Source organism: Equus caballus, chromosome 2 (assembly GCF_041296265.1).
Source record: "Equus caballus isolate H_3958 breed thoroughbred chromosome 2, TB-T2T, whole genome shotgun sequence".
Taxonomy (NCBI): Eukaryota; Metazoa; Chordata; class Mammalia; order Perissodactyla; family Equidae; genus Equus; species Equus caballus.
In genome coordinates this window covers 7,736,483-7,758,663 of record NC_091685.1, presented here as the reverse complement: position 1 = coordinate 7,758,663, position 22,181 = coordinate 7,736,483, and the positions used below count along the sequence as shown (strand labels likewise).

The 22,181-nt window shown below is 34.9% G+C and overlaps 1 protein-coding gene across 6 annotated transcripts in view; it reads right to left on the bottom strand.

The window, feature by feature from the left end:
- The window catches only part of EPS15 (epidermal growth factor receptor pathway substrate 15), a 129,597-nt gene that overhangs the window by 61,814 nt on the left and 45,602 nt on the right, over positions 1-22,181 (bottom strand). For 4 of the 6 annotated variants that reach the window (XM_023630074.2, XM_023630082.2, XM_070260003.1 and 1 more), the window contains exons 7-12: positions 21,495-21,620; positions 19,338-19,397; positions 10,021-10,221; positions 9,029-9,174; positions 7,290-7,446; positions 2,771-2,856 (exon numbers count right to left, since the gene is read on the bottom strand). In XM_023630074.2, the coding sequence (XP_023485842.1) occupies positions 2,771-2,856; positions 7,290-7,446; positions 9,029-9,174; positions 10,021-10,221; positions 19,338-19,397; positions 21,495-21,620 (776 nt within the window). The remainder of the gene's footprint in view (positions 1-2,770; positions 2,857-7,289; positions 7,447-9,028; positions 9,175-10,020; positions 10,222-19,337; positions 19,398-21,494; positions 21,621-22,181) is intronic. The other 2 variants (XM_023630059.2, XM_070260001.1) reach the window with 1 other exon arrangement.

Genomic DNA, 22,181 nt, shown 5'->3' with positions numbered 1-22,181 from the left:
CCATCACATCTTGATATATTAATAAAAGATATAAAGGCTGAAGAGCGGTACCCTTACACAGGAAAAAACTGTTATTCACAATAACAAAAGCCAAGGTTTATAATGTAATATCTTGAAGATTTGGTGATAGTGATCTAATATAATCATTTACAAAAGTGAATTTTAACAACTATAATTTTAGCATGAGTAGATGAGTCTTATTATGACATTACTGGAGTTGACAGATGATGGAAGTCTGCCTACACTGTAGATCTCACCTAAAATAAAAGCCTAGGGAAAATACTTTCATAAATGTCAAATCATGTACAAATGAATTACACATTTATAAAATGTGACTACAATCTAAAATCTAAGAAGGTTGTGGTTCTCTATGATTTTCTTAATAAGACAGGTAGTCATAAAATATTAGATATGTTCTACTTTATGTTGTTAGCTGTGATTCACTATACAGGACTGCCACTAGTACAATTTAACATTATGGTCACTAGAAGTTAGTGAAAGTAACTAATATTACAAATGTTTGCACCAGCAAGAACCTTTTATGTATGATGCTCTTCTCACTACAAAAACCTTTCCTATGCTAAATTACTACTGTTGAAGTCAAGCAAGTCCTAGAATATTGGAGTATGTGTCCATTTTCATAGGTTTGAGAGGCAGAGAAGACAAGTACTTTCAAATCTAGCTAGTATTCAATGTACATTACACATAAGGCAACCGAAAATGTTAACAGACCATTTATGGACCATATGAAAATGAAAGTCTACACACCATTATAGACTCAGTAATCAAATGTCTACTTCTCCTATCCTGAACCAAAGTAAAAATTTTTAAATCTTAATGAGAGGCAGACTTCTATAAGAGAAAGAATGCAGAACTAGAATTCATATTCCTGGTTTGGGTGTCAGCTAGCACTGTTGCTGAGCTGATGTGACTTTGAATTTGATTTTTTTTTTTTTCCAAGAGTAAGGAAGAAATTGGACTAAATGACCTCCAAGGACTTTTTGGGGTTTTTTTTTTTTTTTTAACTCTCTAGGATCCCAATATTAGAGGCTTCATGTAACAGGCAAAGACCAATTTTGAGCAGAAAATAAGAATTTGGTAGAATTTAGTAGAAGATATGCTCAAAACTAAACAATGATATTTTTTAAAGGTGCCCAGACTAAGTTCACAGAATGTCAAGTCACATTGTTCAAAGAGGTAGATGATACAAAGGCCAATCACTGAAATTACTGTGGATCTGAAGCTCTACTGACTTCAGGAGACATTTATCTCTCCAGAATTCATTCTTCTCTCCAGCAGAATCTTCATATGGGGATACCCCTCCTCCATGTGGTCTTGGTGGCAAACTACTCGCCTCCACTCCCCTCAACCAATCCCACGACAGAGTTCATGATAAATTAATAAACTATACATCCCTGGCCACTGATTTTTTCAGGGGTAGGCATGGTCCTAAGCCAGTCCAGTCAGATTGAACCTTACAGCTTAGCCTGGAACTGCCAGAAAGAAGGCACTCCACTAGGTTTGAAATTATAAGCACATGAGGCTAGGTGTGCTACAGCCCCCTTGACAACATAATGGGAAAGTCTATCGAAGACTGGAACAATCTAGTGGAAGTGGAAACAAGAAATGGAGAGAGCAAGAGAATTGAGTGTATTATTTGAGCTCCAGTATGAAGCTATGCCTTAAGCCATCTCTACCTCTAAGAGGTCTTAGTTTCACAAGTCAATAAATTCACTCTCACTTAAGTTAGCCTGGGTTGAGTTCCTTCTTGCAACTGAAACAATCATAACTAAATTTCTCTACAGCAATCTCAGTGTAGTCTCATGGATGTGGAAAGATCATTGCCAAGTTCTTGCCATACAGCCCAGATAAATCATTTAACCTTTTATGCTTATGTCTCAATACCATCAGTAAAATAGAGCATCAGCCATGATCTGCTTCAAAGTGCTGTGAAGCTAAAAAAAAAAAGGTTTGTGGAAATAGAAAGTGATATTTAAATCCAATGCCCTATGGATGGAAAAATGGTCTCACTTTTTAAAAAGTAATTCTAGGAGGTCATTTTTATAATGAATATTACCATAAAGCTTCCAGGGAACAAGGGAATTAAGGAAATATTACTAGTACCTGCTGCATTTAGATTTAAATCTAATTGTTTTCAAGTCTGTTCCACACAGTACCTATGTATAAGAAAGAAGATTCAACTCCAAATCAAGCAGTCTTGAGATCAGGTATTAGTTCTGTTGCAGACAGGTTTGTATGACTTTAGGAAAAATAACCTCTGTAAGTATCTTAACTCCTTACCTGTAAAATAGGTATAACATCTATCTCAAAACTACAACGTTTTTGTAAGGATCAAATTTATAAAAGCTCTTGTCATGGTATCTGCATTTAACACTCCTTCCATAAAATGTATTAAATAATAATGTTTTCCTAATATCTTATTTGAATATCTAAAGTTGGAGGAAAACTACATTTCATTCAATTCCAAGATACACATTTTTCACTGTAGATATCAAATAGTATCTTATAGTTGATGGCATGCCATTGTTTATATGGCAGTAATTTTTCTTTTTATAGTGGTATATAAGAAAATAGTGCATCCTGCAATTAAAAGTTGTCTTAGATTTGATGAAATAAGGTACACTGAGTCCCAATTCAAGAACTATGGTACTTAACCAAATAAAGTAGCATTTACCAAGATATTTATGAGAAAAGAAAAGAGTGTGTGTGTGTGTATTTATATAATCAGTTGTAACTGTACAATACATACCTCTGTAGGTCAACTATTTCATTGTTAAGGGTATCTAGCTCCTTAATAGCAGAGAAATCTGCAACAGGACTTGATCCTATGATGTTCTAAAAACAAAAAGTTCATAATTATACATTATTACTATAATATTATATGTGGCAAAGCATTAAAAATGTTTAAAAACACTACATGGATACAGGGTATTACATATTTTATGGTAGTACTAACACTTTTAATTCACTTAAGAAAATCATATCTAGTGCAATTTATATACACACAAACATACAGTTAGATACTCAGACATTTTCCCTTAAATTCTCTAAAAGTTGTTCTACAATATGTACCACCACTTCCGATCCCAATGCCCTTATCACTTGATCCTAGACTGTTCATAATCTATCAGTAAAGCAGATATCAAGCTTATAAACTAATTCCTGAACTCAAGTGCAAGTTTCTTTGGGAAATGGATGGTGATTTATTTGTATTTGCATCATCTGGCACTGAGTAAGTACACAAATTTTTGTTGAATCTCAGAACTATAATGGTGGTTGATTTTATTCAACTCAACAAATATTTACTTTGTTAAATACTTAAATACTCAAAGTGTCTGCTCTATTTAAAGTAAAACCAACTGCTCAGCATGTTCCATAGCAAGTATTAATATCACCATATAAGAAACAGCCTTGATACATGGTTTTCTTTCAATAATGAAAGTGTCACAGTTGGTCTCTGAATGGTACTTGTGGTTACAAAATCTAGCTGGGTTTATTCTGGACTCTGCTATTTTACTAGCTGCATGATCTTCACTGTAAAATAGGGGAATAATCTCTGCCCTGCCCACTTTAAAAATTAAATGAAATAAATATTGTATGTGAAGCCACTCAACAAACTTGATGATATTTTATAAACGTAATATTATTATAATTAACTTCCTCAACAGCATTTGCTCTTAAAAGAGGCATGGCCTCCCAGTGAGTTGCTTCCACTCTGTCTCAATCTCCTTTGTGAACCACTGCTGATTCCTTACATAGCTGGCTGAAGTCAGGACAAAAAGATAACTGCTCCTTCAAACACTTGAACTACACCCAATGCTACAACAAGACTGACAAATAACAGAATAATCACCATTAGAAAATGTTAAAACTGAGGCCTGAACATGTACAACTAAGATACACTGAAGACCCTAACAGCAGAACATAAAACAGTATTAATACTTATATTGCTATGAACTTAACGTGTCATCAACTTGTACAACAGAGGAAGAAACCCTAAAGTTCACAATATCCCATCTCCTGTTTATATTCTCAAAACTAATCTGAAAACTGGGTTGTAGGTAGGGCAGATATTATTATTAACCCCATTTTAAAGCTAAGGAAACAGATTACATGACTTAATTAAAGTTGAATGGAGCTATTAGGAGATATTGATCAGAAGAATTCTGATTAAATTCAAGTGCTGTTACAAACTATGCCCCAGGGCATTTGCATATCATGACCATTTAGGTAAATGAAACCATTATTCTAAAAGCCAATTTGATAAACAGGTACATGAATAAAATTTGGCAAATAATTCCTTCTATACTTCTTTATGCTAAACTATTTAGTCCTCAGAGGTGTTGGGTTTCGTTTTTGTTTGTTTTTTGACTATCAATACCAAAACTCACCTAATAAGAATCAATTAATATTATTTTCATTTTTATATTAATTACAGATTTGTATCAAATATACCTCTTACTGTTTTACTGTGTTTCAATGACACACAGACCTACCATCCTAAATTAAATTTAGAAGTCTTAAAGCGGATTTCTGAATGTGACAGGTATGCACTAGGATTTTAACTCTGTCTAAACTTGACTTATGAGCTAAGTCTGGCCAGACAGTTTGGCAGGTGAAGAAAATGAAAAATTAGCACTTGGTCTCACTAAGAGTAGCTTACATCACCTAAATGTTACTGAGAAATTTGCTATCAGAGGTGCAAGCGTACCAAGAAACTCATGACTCCACACCTCTTCTGTCACTCTTACTCAAAAAAAGCGACTCACATTTGACAGTCTTTCAATGTTAAAAATACCATCAAATAAGAGTGAGACAAATAAGTTTAACCTCAAACAAGTTATAAGGTGATACCACAGATGACTAGAAGGAAGATTAGTGCACTGTAGTTGGTACAGCTTGTGTCACTCCTCAATTGCTGACACAAAAATTAAACTCCCATTCTAAAGCAATAAAATGGCATGCAACCAGGAAGCATGGAAAAAGTTCAGCTAACAGTATATAAAGTATGAGGGCATATGAAGAAAAATGTAGCAGATTCCCTGCTTTCAAAAGATTTTCTCTCACTCTGTTTAGTGCATTAAACAAAAATTCCACTTCGGTGATTTTAAGTGGATCAGAGAGGCTAGGGAAGGCAAGTTAAAATGCACACAAGGACCAAGTGACAGACGTGACAAAAACATGCTGTTTAGGTATCTTCTCTGCATCAACTTTGCTGCATAAAACACCTCTAATTTCAAAATATATCTTGTAAACCAAAAACTGTAATGCTAAAAAAGGCATAAAGTAAAGCTCTGACCTTGAGAGAGTAGAGTTAAGAAACTGAAAAGCAGAGTGCTGCAGAATGGAAAAAATAGTCCAAATTAGAAAAACCACAGAAAGGAAAGCGACAATCAAAAAAGGATTAGCCAAAGCTGCAAAAAATGCAGTTCTAAAAAAATCAGATTATAAAGAGAAAATAGATTATTTGAAAGACAAAACAAGAGCAAATTTTAAAGGTTAAAAACTTTGGTTAATAGATAAGACAACAATGATAAAATCTCATTTTAATGAATAATACTGATATCTGACAGACAACGGTGTCTGTGCTCTAGTAAATGGACTTCAGACAAATCTATTATATTAAAAAGTTGGTATAGCGGATGCAACTTAAAGTGTACTAACGTTACAGAGATTTAAATGAACACACAATTTGTTCAGAAAGTTTTGTCGTATCTGCAATTTGTGTTGGTGGAAGACTCAGTGAAGGCGACAAGCGAAAAAAATTAGTCTACGTAGGTGAAAGAAAGGATGAAACAACACGGCATCTCATAACTGAGATACAGTTACAGCAGAGGGCATAAATACAATTTTGTAACCTTTATCTTTTTAGGTGGCATCATTTTTAGCCTTCTCCAACTTAGGGAACCCATGTCCTATATCACCAAAAATTTCAAAAAATTCACAAAACAGATAAATACTGATTTTATTTAAAAATAAGCATAAAAAACTCTTATTAAGTAACTTCTATACCCTGTGGCTGTAAATTTCCATTTAGCTGACTTAGAAAAAAATCCAATTTTGACTTTAAGTTTGTTAAAATGGGATTTTCTAACCTATGTGACAAAATTAATGCAAATCCAAAGTATTCTATTAACATTGTAAAGAGAGCTCTCCGCACACCACACATTTGACAACTCCTATTATATATAACTGAGGAAGCACCACAGCAATGGTTACTTATAGGTCACAAGAGATTTAAAGATACAAACTATATACTTTTAAAGGCAAATAGCCACTGGAGTATGCAAGTCTTTTTTTCTTTTTTTGAGGAAGATTAGCCTTGAGCTAACTACTGCCAATCCTCCTCTTTTTGGTGAGGAAGACTGGCCCTGAGCTAACATCCGTGCCCATCTTCCCCTACTTTATATGTGGGATGCCTGCCACAGCATGGTGTGCCAAGCGGTGCCATGTCTGCACCCGGGATCCGAACCGGCGAACCCCGGGCCCCTGAGAAGCAGAACGTGCAAACTTAACCGCTCCGCCACCGGGCCAGCCCCTGCAAGTCTTTTTAAAGCTCTATTAAGGCCAAGATATTGTTAATGCACTATACTAGGAAGGGTTTCTAGATGAGGAGACAAAAATCAAGGTACAACATGGCTAAAACAATGTAATTTGAAAATTCCCACTGCTGGCCAGAAACTGAAAGGAGCTAAAACCTGCTTCTAGCCATTCAGATATGGAATTCAATCATATGCTCAGAAATAGAGAGTCACCTGTAGGACAAAAACCACACGAATTTCTCCTCAACATTATGTTTTTTTTGGGGGGGGGGGGGGTTAAAAGTTATTTTACTTAAAATTGTACCAAGCAATCATACCTCTTAGATTTTGTTTTCAAATTTGTATTTGTTTTCGGTAAGAATGAACCATCAAATGAAACACAATAATTTAATTCTTATACATTTCATTTAAACTTTACATCTTATCCATAAAAATTAATTCACAAACGCAGGAGGGGAAAAATAAGACCACATTTTTCCAATTTTCAGATTGGAAAACATGGTTGCCATATGTATAATGCATGGTGGGGTAAACAAGCTGTAGCCCAAGGGTGTCATACATGGCATTTGAGCAGACTTCTAGACACAAACTCATCCACAAACAGTACACTGCTCCACTCCTAGCTAGATATGTTTTCTCCACTATTCCTCCAAATCGAGTCTATCATCTGACATAACACTTGTTCCTCTGTTAGTGCATTCAGGTTTTCTTTTTAAGTTGTCTTACCTTTTGTAAAGCGGCTCTGTCCGATGGTGGAATCATCTCAGGAGTAAGAATGTGAGGAGGATCAATGCCCTTTACTAACTTTTGATTGATTAAGTGAAAAGCTAAGGCAAACTGATCCTTTGAAAGCTTCCCACAGTCCTTTGTGTCACATAATGCCCTGTACAAATAAACAAAATGAATAGTATATAAATGCCACAACTACTATTCCAAAAATCCAGGGGAAAAGTAATATGACTATGCAGCTTCTTAAAAATGATGAGTTGAGTTAAAAATAAAAAGTCACAACTTGTGGTCTGCCCAAAACTCACTCAAATGTTGGAAGACAGAGACCACCTAAAAAGGTTAAAAAAGAGAGAATAAAAACGTTCACCCTGGTGCTGAGCAGAGGCCTCTAATCTGGGATTGCTTTGTGCCTTCTTTCAAATTTCCAGAACCACTACAGAGTAAGAGTTGTGTTGGGGCAAAGAATTCCAATGTTCTCTACTCTCAACATTTTCAACATTAAAAGACATTAAAAATGAAACCACCTAACTTTCAACAAATTTGGTTCATTAGTGGCAAAAATTTCCATGTCAGCTTGCTTCCTGCAACTCTTGGAGTAGGAGGATATAAGGATCACCAAGTCAAAGCAGAAACAACAGCTGCAAATGCAGATCACATGCGAAGAGAAGGCAACAATCTGGAAAGCTTTACAAAATCACTTGAAGGGAATCAGCAAATGTTTTATTCTATTTGCTTTTTCTTTTCTTCTTCTTTTTTTTTTTAAAGCTCAGCTTTCTGAAGTCCTGATCTGTTTGATTCACTGAGAGGTAATGTGACCTGACAAAAGACTATAGGCTATGATGTCAAAGAAACCTTGAATTCCAACTTTTCTACTTATTTCTTGTTATCTTGGCCAAATTTTTTGACCTTGCCAAGCATTAATTTCTTCATGTCTAAAGTGGAGATAATACCCATCTTGCAAGGTTACTATGAGAATTAAAGACAAAGTGCATAAAAAGTCTGGGCATAATGCCAAGCCCATGACAGCTGCCATTTACTGAGCACGGTGCCTAGCCCAGGCACTCAAAATCGGCAGCTATTATTAGTTATACATATTTAATCTTTCCCAGTCTTGAGTTCTTGTTCCTTTCAAGGCAGATCTACTGTCCCCCTTTGTTCTTTTCTAAGTTTCTCTTGGCAACTATGTGGTTTCACTTCTGATGTTTGCTGCCCTTTGAAAACCTCAAAAAAACCTCTGGTATAGTAAAGTGTAATGGCAGCAGGCACACTATAAAGCATTTTCATATACATTATCTCCTTTAATGTGAAATTCACTAGAGACACTGAAGTTTGTCTTTTTTAAGAATGAAGTGTGCAATTCCTATGTAAAGGTACAAAAGTGTACATACATCCTACAGAATTACAGGAGTATGCCTTCAAGATACTGTTTTTAATACTGTTTAAATTTCAGATTTTTGGATTCTCCCTTAAAAATTTAATTATCTGATATAAACAGAGCTGCATTTCAACATTCTAATAATGACTAATGGACACTGTTAATCTCATAGAGCTTCAGGTAACCCATTCTCAAGCTTTTGTCTATTATCCAGAAGAAATACTCAGATTTAAATCTTCTCTATAAAGAATTCTGAAACAAAAACTACCGTATTTACAAATGTCTAAGAATAAGAATGCACAAAACTAGAGTTGATGCAAAACCATATTTGTTTTTTACATTAATTTAAATAAAGTCTTACCAAATATGGGCTAGCACGACAGAAGGTAAACCTGTCTTCAGGAAGATTTCACGGACTTCCAATCCAGACACAAATCCATCCATGTCTTTATCAGTTCTCAGGAAGATTTCATCATATTTAGCTTTTTCTGCAGGGGATACAACCCACTACAGGAAAAAATATATATATATAGCATTTCTGCCAAAATGAAACAAACTTTGAAGTGTCACTCTTTCAACCCATGACAGTATCTGTCACAAATTCTGAGCAATTCTACCCCACTAACTACAGCAACAGTGTATCACTTCCATCACACCCCAATGGAAATGCTGTGGTGAAGAGAAAACTACAGAAGCAAAATATAGGTCACTTGGGATTACGCTTACAGATACTTACTTTGCTTTTTTTCTTTTACATAACAACTAAATTCAAGCAGAGTTAACTCTTGACTTATGAATGACCACATTAATATGGGTAACTGGGAGAGTCTGTATAAACAAAATATACAGATAATTCTCAATCTCTATTTTTAATAGTTTCACTCAGCATTCTTAACTGTAGCTGAACTGGCTGATTTGCATATCCCGTCATTACTTTTCGTTACTCAACCTGACAAGAAGCAGGTTGGAGCGACAAAAAGACTTGGATGATCCAAAATTTGATAATTTGATCCTGCAAAATCAAGAGTTAACTAGAGATTAAACAAACAAAAACACCTATTAACTATGCTGGGGCAAGCATGCCAGATTAGCACGGAGTATCTTCTATCTCCAACTCTAATTCCAGGTAGATCAAGGCAAAGCCAATGAAACATCCATATGACCTAAGGAAAGCCAAATGGAGGACGATTATTTGTTTTCTCTAGGACATTACATTATACAGGTTTAATCAGAGGGAGCTCTAAACGTTTGATCCCTTTGATTGCTCCTTCTATCTTCAACAAGCAATCAACTGTTAAATGCCATGCACTTTGTTTAAAAAAAAAAAGTCCTTTAACACTGATAAATCTATACCTGTCTTAACGGTGCTTTGGTAGGTAAAATGCCTACAGGTGGTAAGGAGTGGTAAGGTTCCTTGGCTGATGCTGAAGAGGGGATCAACCGCATAGAGCCTGATATACTGACCGTTTTTCTCTTAGAAGGTGGCACCAAGGCTGGAGGCAAGGACATTGGCACAGGTTCTTTCTCCAATGCACAGTATACCAAAAACATGGCCTTCAAAATAAATGAGCCAGGGTCATATATATTAAAATCACTTAACAACATTCACCCATTGAATTGATTATTTTTCAACAACAAAGCATCTTCAAGCTGTCTCAAATCCTTTTTTTAAGAAATTAGGCTGGGAAGGAAAGGAGGAAGAAGAGGGGAGAGATAAAAGGAAGGAAGGAGAAAGGGAAATAAATCAAAGCTAAGCAACTTTCAGGAAGATATCCTGAATAGCCAAAACTCAGACACACACACCCTTCAATTAAAGTTCTTGCAATGTCAAAAGCAAACAACCTGGGAAAAAAGTATTTGCAAAGAAAGAGCTAATCTCCCTTATATATAAAAAAATTCCTAGAAATTAACAGAAAAAAAACAAAATCCAATAAGAAAATGAGCAAAGAGTATGAACGGATATTTTACAGAAAAGTAAATACTATGAATGATCCATTCTTTAAAACACACAAATATACGCTCATTTTCACTCACAAGAAAATTACAAGTTAAAACTATACTGAAATACCATTTTCTACCTAAGTGGTAAAAATGCAAAGTTTCACAACATACTCTGTTAGCTAGATTGGACAGGCACTCTCATACACTGCCAGTGGGAGCTCAAACTGGTACCAAGCCTACAAAGGGCAAAGTGACAACATCTACTAAATTTATTTACTGCCCCTTTGGCTCAGCAACTCCAAATCTGGGAATCTATCCTCAGACTTACCTGTCTACATAGGAAATGCAGTATGAAAAAGCTTAACTACAGAATTGTTTGCATCAGCACCCAAGTGCTCATCAACAGAAGACTGGTTAAAAAATTACAGTACATCTATACAATGAAATAGTATGAAATACTATGAAACAACAACAACCAAAAGCCCACAGGAAACATTGTGTATCATAACTGTGCTGGTACCTTCACACCTTCACAGGTATATACAATTCTCAAAACCCATTAAATTATATACATAAACTGAATATAGTTCACTGTATGTAAATTAGTCCTCAAGAAAGCTGACCAGGAGAAAGAAAAGAATCAGTGCTCTCTATGTGAAAAGATATTCAAGACACATTGCGAAACACGATAAAAGTATAGTACTGAACAGTGTGTATAACAGTGTATAGTATGTGTTATCCTTTGTGGCTGGGGATAATAATTATTCACATGTGTTTATATTTGCACTAAGAAATTCCAGAAGGATAAACAAGAAACTAAGAAAAGTAGTTAGTTGGTTTTGGAGTAGGTATAAACGGAGAAGTTGAGGGCAAGGTTGGAAGTGAGATTTTTTTCCACTGAATATCTTCCTATGTTGTACTGATTTCTAAACCAAGAGAATGTATTACCTATTAAAAATTATTTTACATTATTAAGTACATAAAGCACTTGCACAAAGTGGGACAACCTGTATATAAACTGTCCCAGGATATACCCTCCATCTTAAAGAATTCAAGGCACCTTCAAGACTTTCAAAAGAAAAAAGTTTCCATGACTATCTTCAAGCATATAAAATTACACAAGGCAACCTGGAACCTCCAGAAAGATTCCAACAGCAACTGGGAAGAAGCTTGAGTGTTTCTTCTTAATATTTTTTTCTTCTGTTGAAAATGATAATTCTCCCCAAAAAGAAGTTTGCTTCTAATTCTAAATTAAGTTTTGTGGGGCTTCAAGTCAATATTTATTGAGCACCTAATAGAACAACGACCTATGATTTCTGAGATTACTAATATCATTTTACAGATGAAGAAACTGAGGCTCAGAGATGCTAAGTAACTTTCGCACTCTATTTTTAAGAAATGATAAAGTAGGGTTCAAACCAAGATCTTCTGGCTACAAAACTCTTGTTTTTTCCAGATTTGATCAGCTTTATTAGGAGTGCACATGTAATTTTACACCACCATGCTCTTCCCTACAAGCAATAAAACTAACCTTTAACCCATTGGTACCCAAATTTAGCAGGCATCAGAATTACCTGGACAGCTTGATAAAGCACAGATTTCTGGGCCCTGGTCCCAGAATTCTAGAATCAGTAAGTCTGGAGATGGGATAGAGAATCTGAATTTCTAACAAGTTCCCAGGTGATGCTAATGCTGTCTGTCCTGGGACCACATTTAATCATTTGACCCAAATCAAGAATTCTCCTCTCCCCATTCACTAGTCAACTTGAAGAATTTTTTTTAGAAACACATAAACTTTCCATCTCCAAAAGATTAAAAGTCCAGAAGGAAAACAATCTGGCTAACACATACTTTCAACCAAATTCACAATATATGTAATATTATTATATTGGCACTGATCTAAAAGAAGTGACTAACATGCACATTAAAGGTCAGCACTCCTCTTGCTGGAGGTGGGAGTCATTTCCTGGAAAAGTGGACACCAGAAGCAAAAAAGCAATGTCAGCCATCTGCTGCCAACAGACAACACATTTTTTCAAAGTTAAAACAACACATTAATTTCATGTTGACTTGAAAATAGTTTTCCTGACAAAACTGAAGCCAAAAATTTTTCCACCAACACAACAGAATAAGTGAACAGTATACTGCTAGGTTGTGATTTTGTTTGTTTTCTTATTATATTGAACTTTATCCTAATCAAAGTCTGCCACTGAAACACATACAGCAACTAAATCAAATGATGCACCTAATCACCAAAACAAAAAAAAGAAAAAAAAATCTGGCTGGCAACTTGTTCTAGAAAATGGATTTATACCGCTAGAGAGAGACACACACTTAACAGGAAGCACTTAGAGTATCTTCTTGATGATTTCAAAGTAAAACCATCAAAAATGAACCTGAGTTTATTCAGGGATAGCAGAGAAAGAGGGGATTTAGTTTCACTGTTGCAGTCAATTACCAGTAGCTACTTACTTTCTTTGATTTTTTTTGTCATCCTCTATGCTTTTTAGGGAGTATTTCTTAAATTTTAGTGGTCATCAGAATCACATGGAGGTTTGTTAAAACGCAGATGTTTCGACCCTACCCCAGAGGTTGTGATTGAGTTGGTCAGGGCAAGACCTGATAACGCCCATTTCTAAGAAGTTCTCTGGTGATGCTGATGCTGCTGATGGGAGACCGTACTTTGAGAACTAGTATTTTAGGAGTCTCCTTAGGAGTTTTATTTGCTCATTTGTCTACTTAATTATTTGAATTTCCAGTTATAATTTCTTAAAATAGCAATCCGGGATGAAAATATCAGACGTTTCTTGTGTTTTGCAAGTAATACAAGTTTCTTTCATCAATTTAGTTCAACAAAACATTTATTGAGAAATTTCGAGCCACCAGGCACTGTGCTAGGCACTAGAACTACGAAGTGAAAAGATTTCTCACTTTTACAACCCCATAAAAGTAGCAAACATATAAAAAGTTAATTTCAATACAACGTAAACAGGTTAATATTAGACAAGTACAGGTCCTTTATAAATCTCCAAATGCCAAAAACTCTTCACACAATAAGGACCCAACAAATGCTACTGACAAAAATTTAGACCACTTTCAGTCTAAGAACTTACCTGACAGAAAAACTTTAGGCTTAGTTAAGAACGTAAAAACCAATAGATAGATATGAAGACTGAATACAAAGTAAAAAGGGCATAAGACTAGCTCTCCAAAGAATAGAGTAGGAAAAGGGAGGGAAAAGTACCTTTATAGTGGAGAAACCTAACCAAGTGATCAAGGTCAATACCACCAGTGCTGGCACATCATGTACCCCCTGATAAACGTGATGAGCTAGTCATTTCACACACATGGTATTTTTTCCAAAAGCCTATACCCCCAGTCTAATCACAAGAAAAACATCAGACCAACCTAGATTGGGAGACATTCTACAGGATACCTAGCTAGTACTCCTAAATAATGCCAAGGTCATAGAAAAACAAGGCAAGACAGAAACTATCACAGACCAGAGAGACTGAGGAGACACAGCAATTAAATACAATGTGGTAGCCTAGACTGGATCCTGGGACAGAAAGGAAAAACTGGTGAAACCCAAATAAAGTCTGGAGAGTTTAATTAACAGTAATGTACTAATGTTGGTTTTTCAGTTTTAACAAATGTACCATAGTAATGTAATATGGTAACAATGGGGGAAAGTGGGTGAGGGGTACCGAGGAACTCTGCATTATCTCTGCAACTTTATTGTAAATATAAAACCATTCCAAAATTTAAAGCTTACTTGAAAACAAAACAAAACAAAAAAACTATGATCTCAAAGACCCATGTTCAGCCCTGGCTCTGCTACTAACTGCCCTGCTTAGAGGAACTACTTTATAGGATCTTGTCCAATTCCAAAAATATATGAAAAAGCATGAGCATAAGCTCATTTACCAAATAGTAAATTACTAGATTTAGACGCCTTCCCTTTAAGTTTAAAAGCAGTAGTTTCAGCCTCAATAAAACAAAGAACTAGTTCACAGAACAGGACTGCAAACTTGTGGAATTCATCCCAACAAAAGAAAAAATAAACTTTAACATGATTATTAGTCACTTCTCTTGGATCAATACCAATACTATAATTTTATATATATTTTGAATTTTCAAAATGACATCAGCGGAAAATCTAGCCCTTGTGCAAAAGCTAATGCCCTGTCAGAGACTTTCTGCTAAGCTAAATGAGTCAGAAGTAAAATTCAGGAAGATATATTTCCACTACCCTTATACTCTAGTCATATAATTCACCAATAAGCAAACAGAATACTGGTGATAGAGACATTTAAAAATCCACATTCAAGGACATAGAAATTATTTTTAAAACCCATTTTATTATTGTGTGTGTACATACACACACACCCTTCTCAAAAGCCATTTTAGTTGTGGCCAGAACACCCAAGGCATGCCAAGGCCTGACCTTTACAAATTCACCTAAAAAAACCCTCAAAGATATTCTACACTCTGGATTTTTAATTAATCCACTAAGCTTCAGAGAATATGAAAAAGTATTTACATTTGAAAAGAAACAAGGACCATTCATTAAAGGTTCACATGGCAACAGAAGTTACACAAGTTAAATCTCTCACTTCATTTATTCCAATTAAAAAAACAAACCAACCAAAAATTCCGTTTATGCTATAAAAGGAAAGAAAGAAACTGGTTAAAAATTTTAAAGGTAAGTCTCGAACATAAAGATTCAGGTTCATTCAAGTTTTGGTTCATTAGTAAAATAAGAAGTTACTGTAAAAAAAAAAAATCCATATTGTAATTCAACAAACCAAGTAGAATCTTTCATTAACTTCATTTTTATTTGTTCCCACTTAAAAAATAAATATAGAGCAGATATGGGGTCTTTAAAACCAACAAAAAGTACCATTTAACCCAAAAAGAAAAGGGTAAGAATTTTAGAGCTAAGTCTTGAAAATAAATATTCTCATGTTCAATCCAGTTTTAATTAGTAAAATAAGATATGAAAAAAATCTCTGTTATACTTCAACAAACCAGAAAACTGGCAGAGTATAAACTGCCATAGTTCAAAAGAACTGATCATATGAATAAGTACATTAACTTTACATTTCATTATTTAGGAAAATAATTAAAATGCAGGGTTATTCCACTATTGAAAGAGTATTTTAAAAATTACTTCAATTTTCAAAGAAGAGTAAAATCAACTATTAAAATTCAGTTTTCAAAAATACTGATGCTTGTAAATAAAGATAAAAATCATGACTTACAGTTTAAGTTACAATGGCTATGTTGTAGTAATTATAATTTTTAAAAATAGCATGGACTATGGTGCCCCATTCATGAAAGTTAAAAGATGGAAAAAGATATACCAGGCAAATTCTACCCAAAAGAATGCTAGTGAGACTATTAATATTGCTAAAACTACACAGAAAATCCTAGAACCAAAGAACCAAATTAACTAAAATCTAGAATTTTAGTGACAAAAAAATGTTCTAAAATCTTGAGAGGTTGGAAGGTAAAGGGGAAAGAAAAGAACTGAAAATAACCTAAGGGTCTCATTTTACTGGAGCAAGGGTTAACAATCTTGTTTTCAAATACTGGAGAAATAAGTATGATAAGTACAGGGAAAAGTGTGTTAACCATTAATGGAACAGACATAGAATTTCCACATTAATAAGGGGGGAAAAGATGAATGAATCACAATTTGACAACCAGTAACAATAAGGAACTAAAAAAAAAAAAAAAGAAAATAATAATGTAAAATAAATAGATACGGTATGGGGAATAAAGTCAATATATGTGTCATTTTTTTTAAAAAACAAAAACTGTCAAATTAGGGAAAAAATTAAAAGACAGTAATGTGCCATTTTCAAGAGATACATTTTAGGGGCCAGCCCGGTGGCGCAGTGGTTAAGTGTGCACGTTCTGCTTCAGCGGCCTGGGGTTTACCAGTTCGGATCCCAGGTGCGGACATGGCATCACTTGGCAAGCCATGCTGTGGCAGACGTCCCACATATAAAGTAGAGGGAGATGGGCACAGATGTTAGCTCAGGGCCAATCTTCCTCAGCAAAAAGAGGAGGATTGGCAGCAGTTAGCTCAGGGCTAATCTTCCTCAAAAAAAAAAAAAAGATACATTTTAAACATAAGAACTATCAGGTAATCCAAATAAAAAGAGAGCAGAAGCAGTACTAATATCATACCAAAATTAAAGGCACCAAGCCTGGTAACGTTGCAAAGAATTTCTGAAAGAACTGTACATAGAAAGAAACCAAATGTGGCAAAACAGTTAAAAATAGTAAATCTATGGGCCAGCCCCGTGGCCGAGTGGTTAAGTTCCCACACTCAGCTTCGGTGGCCCAGGGTTTCCTGGTTTGGATCCTGGGCACGGACCTAGCACCACTCATCAGGCCATGCTGAGGTGGCATCCCACATGGCAGAGCCAGAAGGACCTACAACTAGAATACACAACTATGTACTGGGGGGCTTTGAGGAGAAGAAGAAGAAGGGGGAAAAAAAAGACTGGCAACAGATTTTAGCTCAGGCGCCAATCTTTTAAAAAAAGAAAAGTAAATTTAGGAGAAGGTATATGGGTATTCACTATTTTTTTAAGTAGTAATTTCCTACAGACGTGTTGTTTATTCTTATTCTTTTAATAAAGGTTTACTTTATACTACTGTTTATCAAATGAGGATAATACTATTCTCCACCTGTACTAACAATGCTAGTACAAACACTCCTTTGAAATTTTTAATTTTTGTCTTTACAAGAAAAAAAAATGCCTCTATACCTCTCATCAATGCAAAGATTTTTGTACTAATATTCTTAAAACAAAAACCACTTTTTAGAAAGTTAATATACAGAGTTTGACAGTCTTTCAAAGCACATCATCAGCCAAATCTCTTCAATGCACCACCTTCCCTACAGCATCCCACCTTTGATACACAGCTGGGATAACTTCTGTCACCATTGTGAGGGGCATCCTCTGCCGTGTCCCAAACATCACCTACATTAAAATAAAAGACTAGGGACCTTGACCATCAACTCAGGTCACTTTAAATTTCTATTTCTGTATTTTTTTCCAAATGTGATAATATGTATTCTGCCTATTTCATTCAGCTCTTGGGATATAAACAGAATAAAATTTATGAAAGAGCAAAAAAAAAGTAACGACAAAGAGAAACAGAAAAATAATAAAATCAACATAATAGATTTACAGAAGTCTAATATCTTCTGAACAGAAACGTAAAAATAGGTCATGAACTCAGCAACAAAGAAAACCTTAACAAATGTTTTTAAGTAGATATTTTAAAGACCACATTCTCTAGTCATAATCTAATCCAGCTAAAAGTATACACCAAGTTAACAAAAACCAAACTTAATTACACTGAATTCAGGAAATATATTCCTAAATAGATGATGAAAGAAAACTAAAAATTATCTGAAAAATAGTGAAAAGAAGAATGCTTTGTACCAGTGGATCTATGGAATCCAGCTAAACCTGTGTGCAGGGAAAAATATGTCCTTTAAATGTTTTCAATATTAAAGATAATAAAGAATAAAGAGACTTAGTACTTATCATTAGAAATTTAAAAAAAAGTAAACCAAAAGAAACTAGGAAAAAATTAAAATGAAAGCTGAAAAGAATGAAATAAAAAGTCAAAACATAATAGAAAAGATAAATCCAAAACATGGCTCTTTTAAAAGATCAATAAGCTAAACAAAATCCAATTAAACCAGGGGCTGGCCCCGTGGCTGAGTGGTTAAGTTCGCGCACCCCGCTGCAGGTGTCCCAGTGTTTCGTGGGTTCGAATCCTGGGCGCGGACATGGCACTGCTCATCAAACCACACTGAGGCAGCGTCCCACATACCACAACTAGAAGAATCCACAATGAGAAATATACAACTATGTACTGGGGGGCTTTGGAGAGAAAAAGGAAAAAATAAAATCTTTAAAAAAAAAATTAAAAAAATCCAATTAAACCAAAAACGAGAGGGAGCAAAACTACATAAGATTTGGAATGAGAAAGGAGCACAACCACAAACCCAAAAGAGATTAAAAAGAACAATGCAAATCGGTGGTAACAAGTTTCAAAGTCAAAGAAATGGACAATTCCTTAGCAAAATAAAGAGAGAAAATTTGAAGACTAATTAGCAAATAAGAGATTAAAAAGGGGATTAGACATCTACCATTCATGAGTTCACAGCAGAGTGTTATCTAACCTTTAAAGAAGAGATGAATGCAACTCTACTTGGAATTAACTATCCTGTTACTAAGGACAACAGGTCTTCAGATAATATGTCAAAACATTGTCTGCCTTCATTAATGAAGTGAAACTGAAGTGTTATTCATGTTTTCCTTTAATGAAATCAAAAGTGAAAACGTGGGGGTATATTTGAAGTAAAATTATTCCATAGCAGAAGCAGGTACTGAGATGTGTGGTCAAGTTGGGATACAAAAGATAATACCATTCAGCATCTTTACAGTGCATTATCCAAAGCATATATTCCTATGTACCGTAAGGTCAAATAAAATGAAGATGGCAAAAACACATTTTCTATCATCCATTTGTTTAAAAATATTTATTGACTACCTATAAATTCTAGATAAAGATATTCATACCAACAATCTTAGGGAAACATAGTGTTCCTCTAAGGATGAACTAAAACAGGAAATTTTCACTTGAGAAAACCATTAAAATGTTTAAGATTTTAGGAGTATTAGGTTACTTACAACTGCAAACTCATCTCTGTCAAGCATTCCATCATGGTCAATATCACTCAACTCCCAAACCTTTAAAAACAAAGAATTGAGAAAGATTAATGTTCTTTCATTTCATGTGCTACTTGTAAAAACCAAATATAAAAATGGAGGAAAAGTTTAGCCTAAACACTGTAATATCTATTTCTCTGAGAATTTCCATTTATACTAATCATTTTATTCTATCACTGTGATGTGCTATATTAACATTATTGTAAAAAGAAGTAATAATTCTTAATACTTTTTAAATAGAAATTCCTTTACGAAATTTTAAAGAAAATATTTTGTTCCTCTCAAGTAAGAAAACAATTATGTACACAGTACTTTAAACAACTACAGTGCTTCTTCACAAACATCACCTCATTTAAGTCATGCAACAACTCCATGTGGTACTATCAACCCTGTTTTAGACATTACTTATCCAGGATCATGCAACTATCATTACGTAAAAGAATCAGTTTTCAATGTGAGGACTTTCAACTAAGTCCATTATTGTTTTCCCTACACTACAGAATCTCTAATCAACTAAAAGAAATACCCACTGAATACTGTGTTATTAACCTTTAACCAGCTAATGTCCAGGGCTGACAAAGGAAAAATAGAATCTAAAAGATCATGGTAGATTAGGTCTAAATCTGGAGTAGTTTCCATAGCTTTAGACCACTTATAAAACTACATTAGGGCCCAGCCCCCTGGCCAAGTGGTTAAAGTCCCACACTCCACTTTGGCAGCCCATGGTTTTGCCAGCTGGGATCCTGGGTGCAGACATGGCACCACTCATCAAGCAATGCTGAGGTGGCATCCCACATAGCACAACCAGAAGGACCTCCAACTAGAATATACAACTGTGTACTGGGGGGCTTTGGGGAGAAGAAAAAGAAAAAAAAGGAAGATTGGCAACAGATGTTAGCTCAGATGCCAATCTTTAAAAAAACCTAAAAAACACTACATTAAATCCTTGGAAAAAAGATATTTAAGTCACTCAACAAAATTTTACTCAGGGCAAGAAGACAAAGTGTCCTGGTGAGAGACAGGAGTGGAGATAAACAAGTGCTTGGTCATTAAATGCCTTGAAAGAGGCTTGGACTTCAGCCTAAATGCAACGGAAAGCTACTGAGAGGGTTAGTTTTAAGTTAAAAAATAACAGGACTAAATTTCTAGTTTAGAAATTCACACTGACCACACAGTGGAGAAATGAATAGTGGGGAACAATACCAGAAAATCAATTTTAAATTAATATTTATTGAGCACCTAAGCTATATAACACTGCTCCAGTGGTACTACTACTGGTGGTTTAGTGGCAGTCATTGTGATCATCATCATGGCAGCCAGCACTCAAAGAGTATGGACCAAATGCTCTGCTAAGCACTTTACATACATTACCACATTTAATCCTTACAACCCTATAAACTGGAAAACACGCTCATTTGAAAGATTAGGAAACTAAGATATGGTTTCCTAATGATTTGCCAAAGGTCACACAGCTAAGAAATGGTGCAGCCAGGATTTGACACTATGTAGTCTTAGCAGTGGATTAAAGAAAGGGCTGGAGGTTTAATGAGAGGAGATAAGGTTTGAAATATGAAGAGGGGTAGAGAGAAACCACTAGAGAAACAGTACAAGAGTGGCTGGCAGTAGGGAAAGCCCTGCTGAAGTTGGTGACCACGAAATTATGATGACACCAATCTTTACTAGACTTTCTCAGTAGTCTATACGCAGCCACAGAGAAGGCAGACAGGAAGTTCTATTTAGAGAGTAGATTTATGATTTCAGAGATGAAACTATTCCTTATGACAAGGCCCCATGTTACAGTCATGAAGTAGGCGGCAAATGTAAAATACTGATGGTCTCCACAAATTAAGACAAGGAATTAGGAGGTCACAATGTACATAAAGAACAGAAGACCTATTTGATGGGCATATATATATATAATTTCAAATACTCATATTTTAGGAGGAATAACCAAAGAAATAAATTGGCAGTAATTTTATGTATAGTCAGAACAAAAAATTCTGTAGTAATACAACTTTAAAACACCTGTGTATTTTTTAACAATAAGCTATAAGTGCTCCTAATAGACACAAAATTAAAATACATAAAAATTACATTTAGAATTTAATAATATCTTACTCTTCCAAGGATATCCACAGGTAACTTAGAGTTGAGCAACACTGGTTTCACTTTATCACCAGACAGAAATCCATTCACTGGGCTTAAACTATCAAAAATAGCATCATATTTGGCCTTATCTTCAGACTATAATATAAAAAACATCACAAGTTAAGTAAAGGCGACTGCAGTTCTAAAAATCAAGTCCTCAAAAAATAAACATTTTTTTAAACTATCATTTAAAAAATATTTTTCATTTTCATCAAAATACATTACAGTAAATAATAATTTAATTTACTCCACTCAAGAGTTCAGTAACCCCTCCATTCCTTTTGTAGCTGGAACACTATCTTTGCTTTTCTACTGTTAGGTTAGATTCAGAAGCTTTCAGTGATAGAAGGGCTTTGAGAAGAGGTAGTCCAACATTCTCACTTACACAGATCCACAGCAAGTAAGAAACTTTTCTAAGAACACACAGCTAGTTAGCGACTTCCTAAACATGGTGCTAGTTACACTTCAAACTCAAATTTCAAAAACAAAATTGCTGTCACAGGCATCAATATCAGTTTCCCCCATTTTTCCCAAAGCAAGATTTCTTTTCCTTATCAATAAAAAGACATTTCCTAAAACCCCGGAAAGTTAATTGTAAAACATAAAATACTATTCTTCATGATTTGCCCAGTCAAGGCCAAATCCCTATACTTTTTA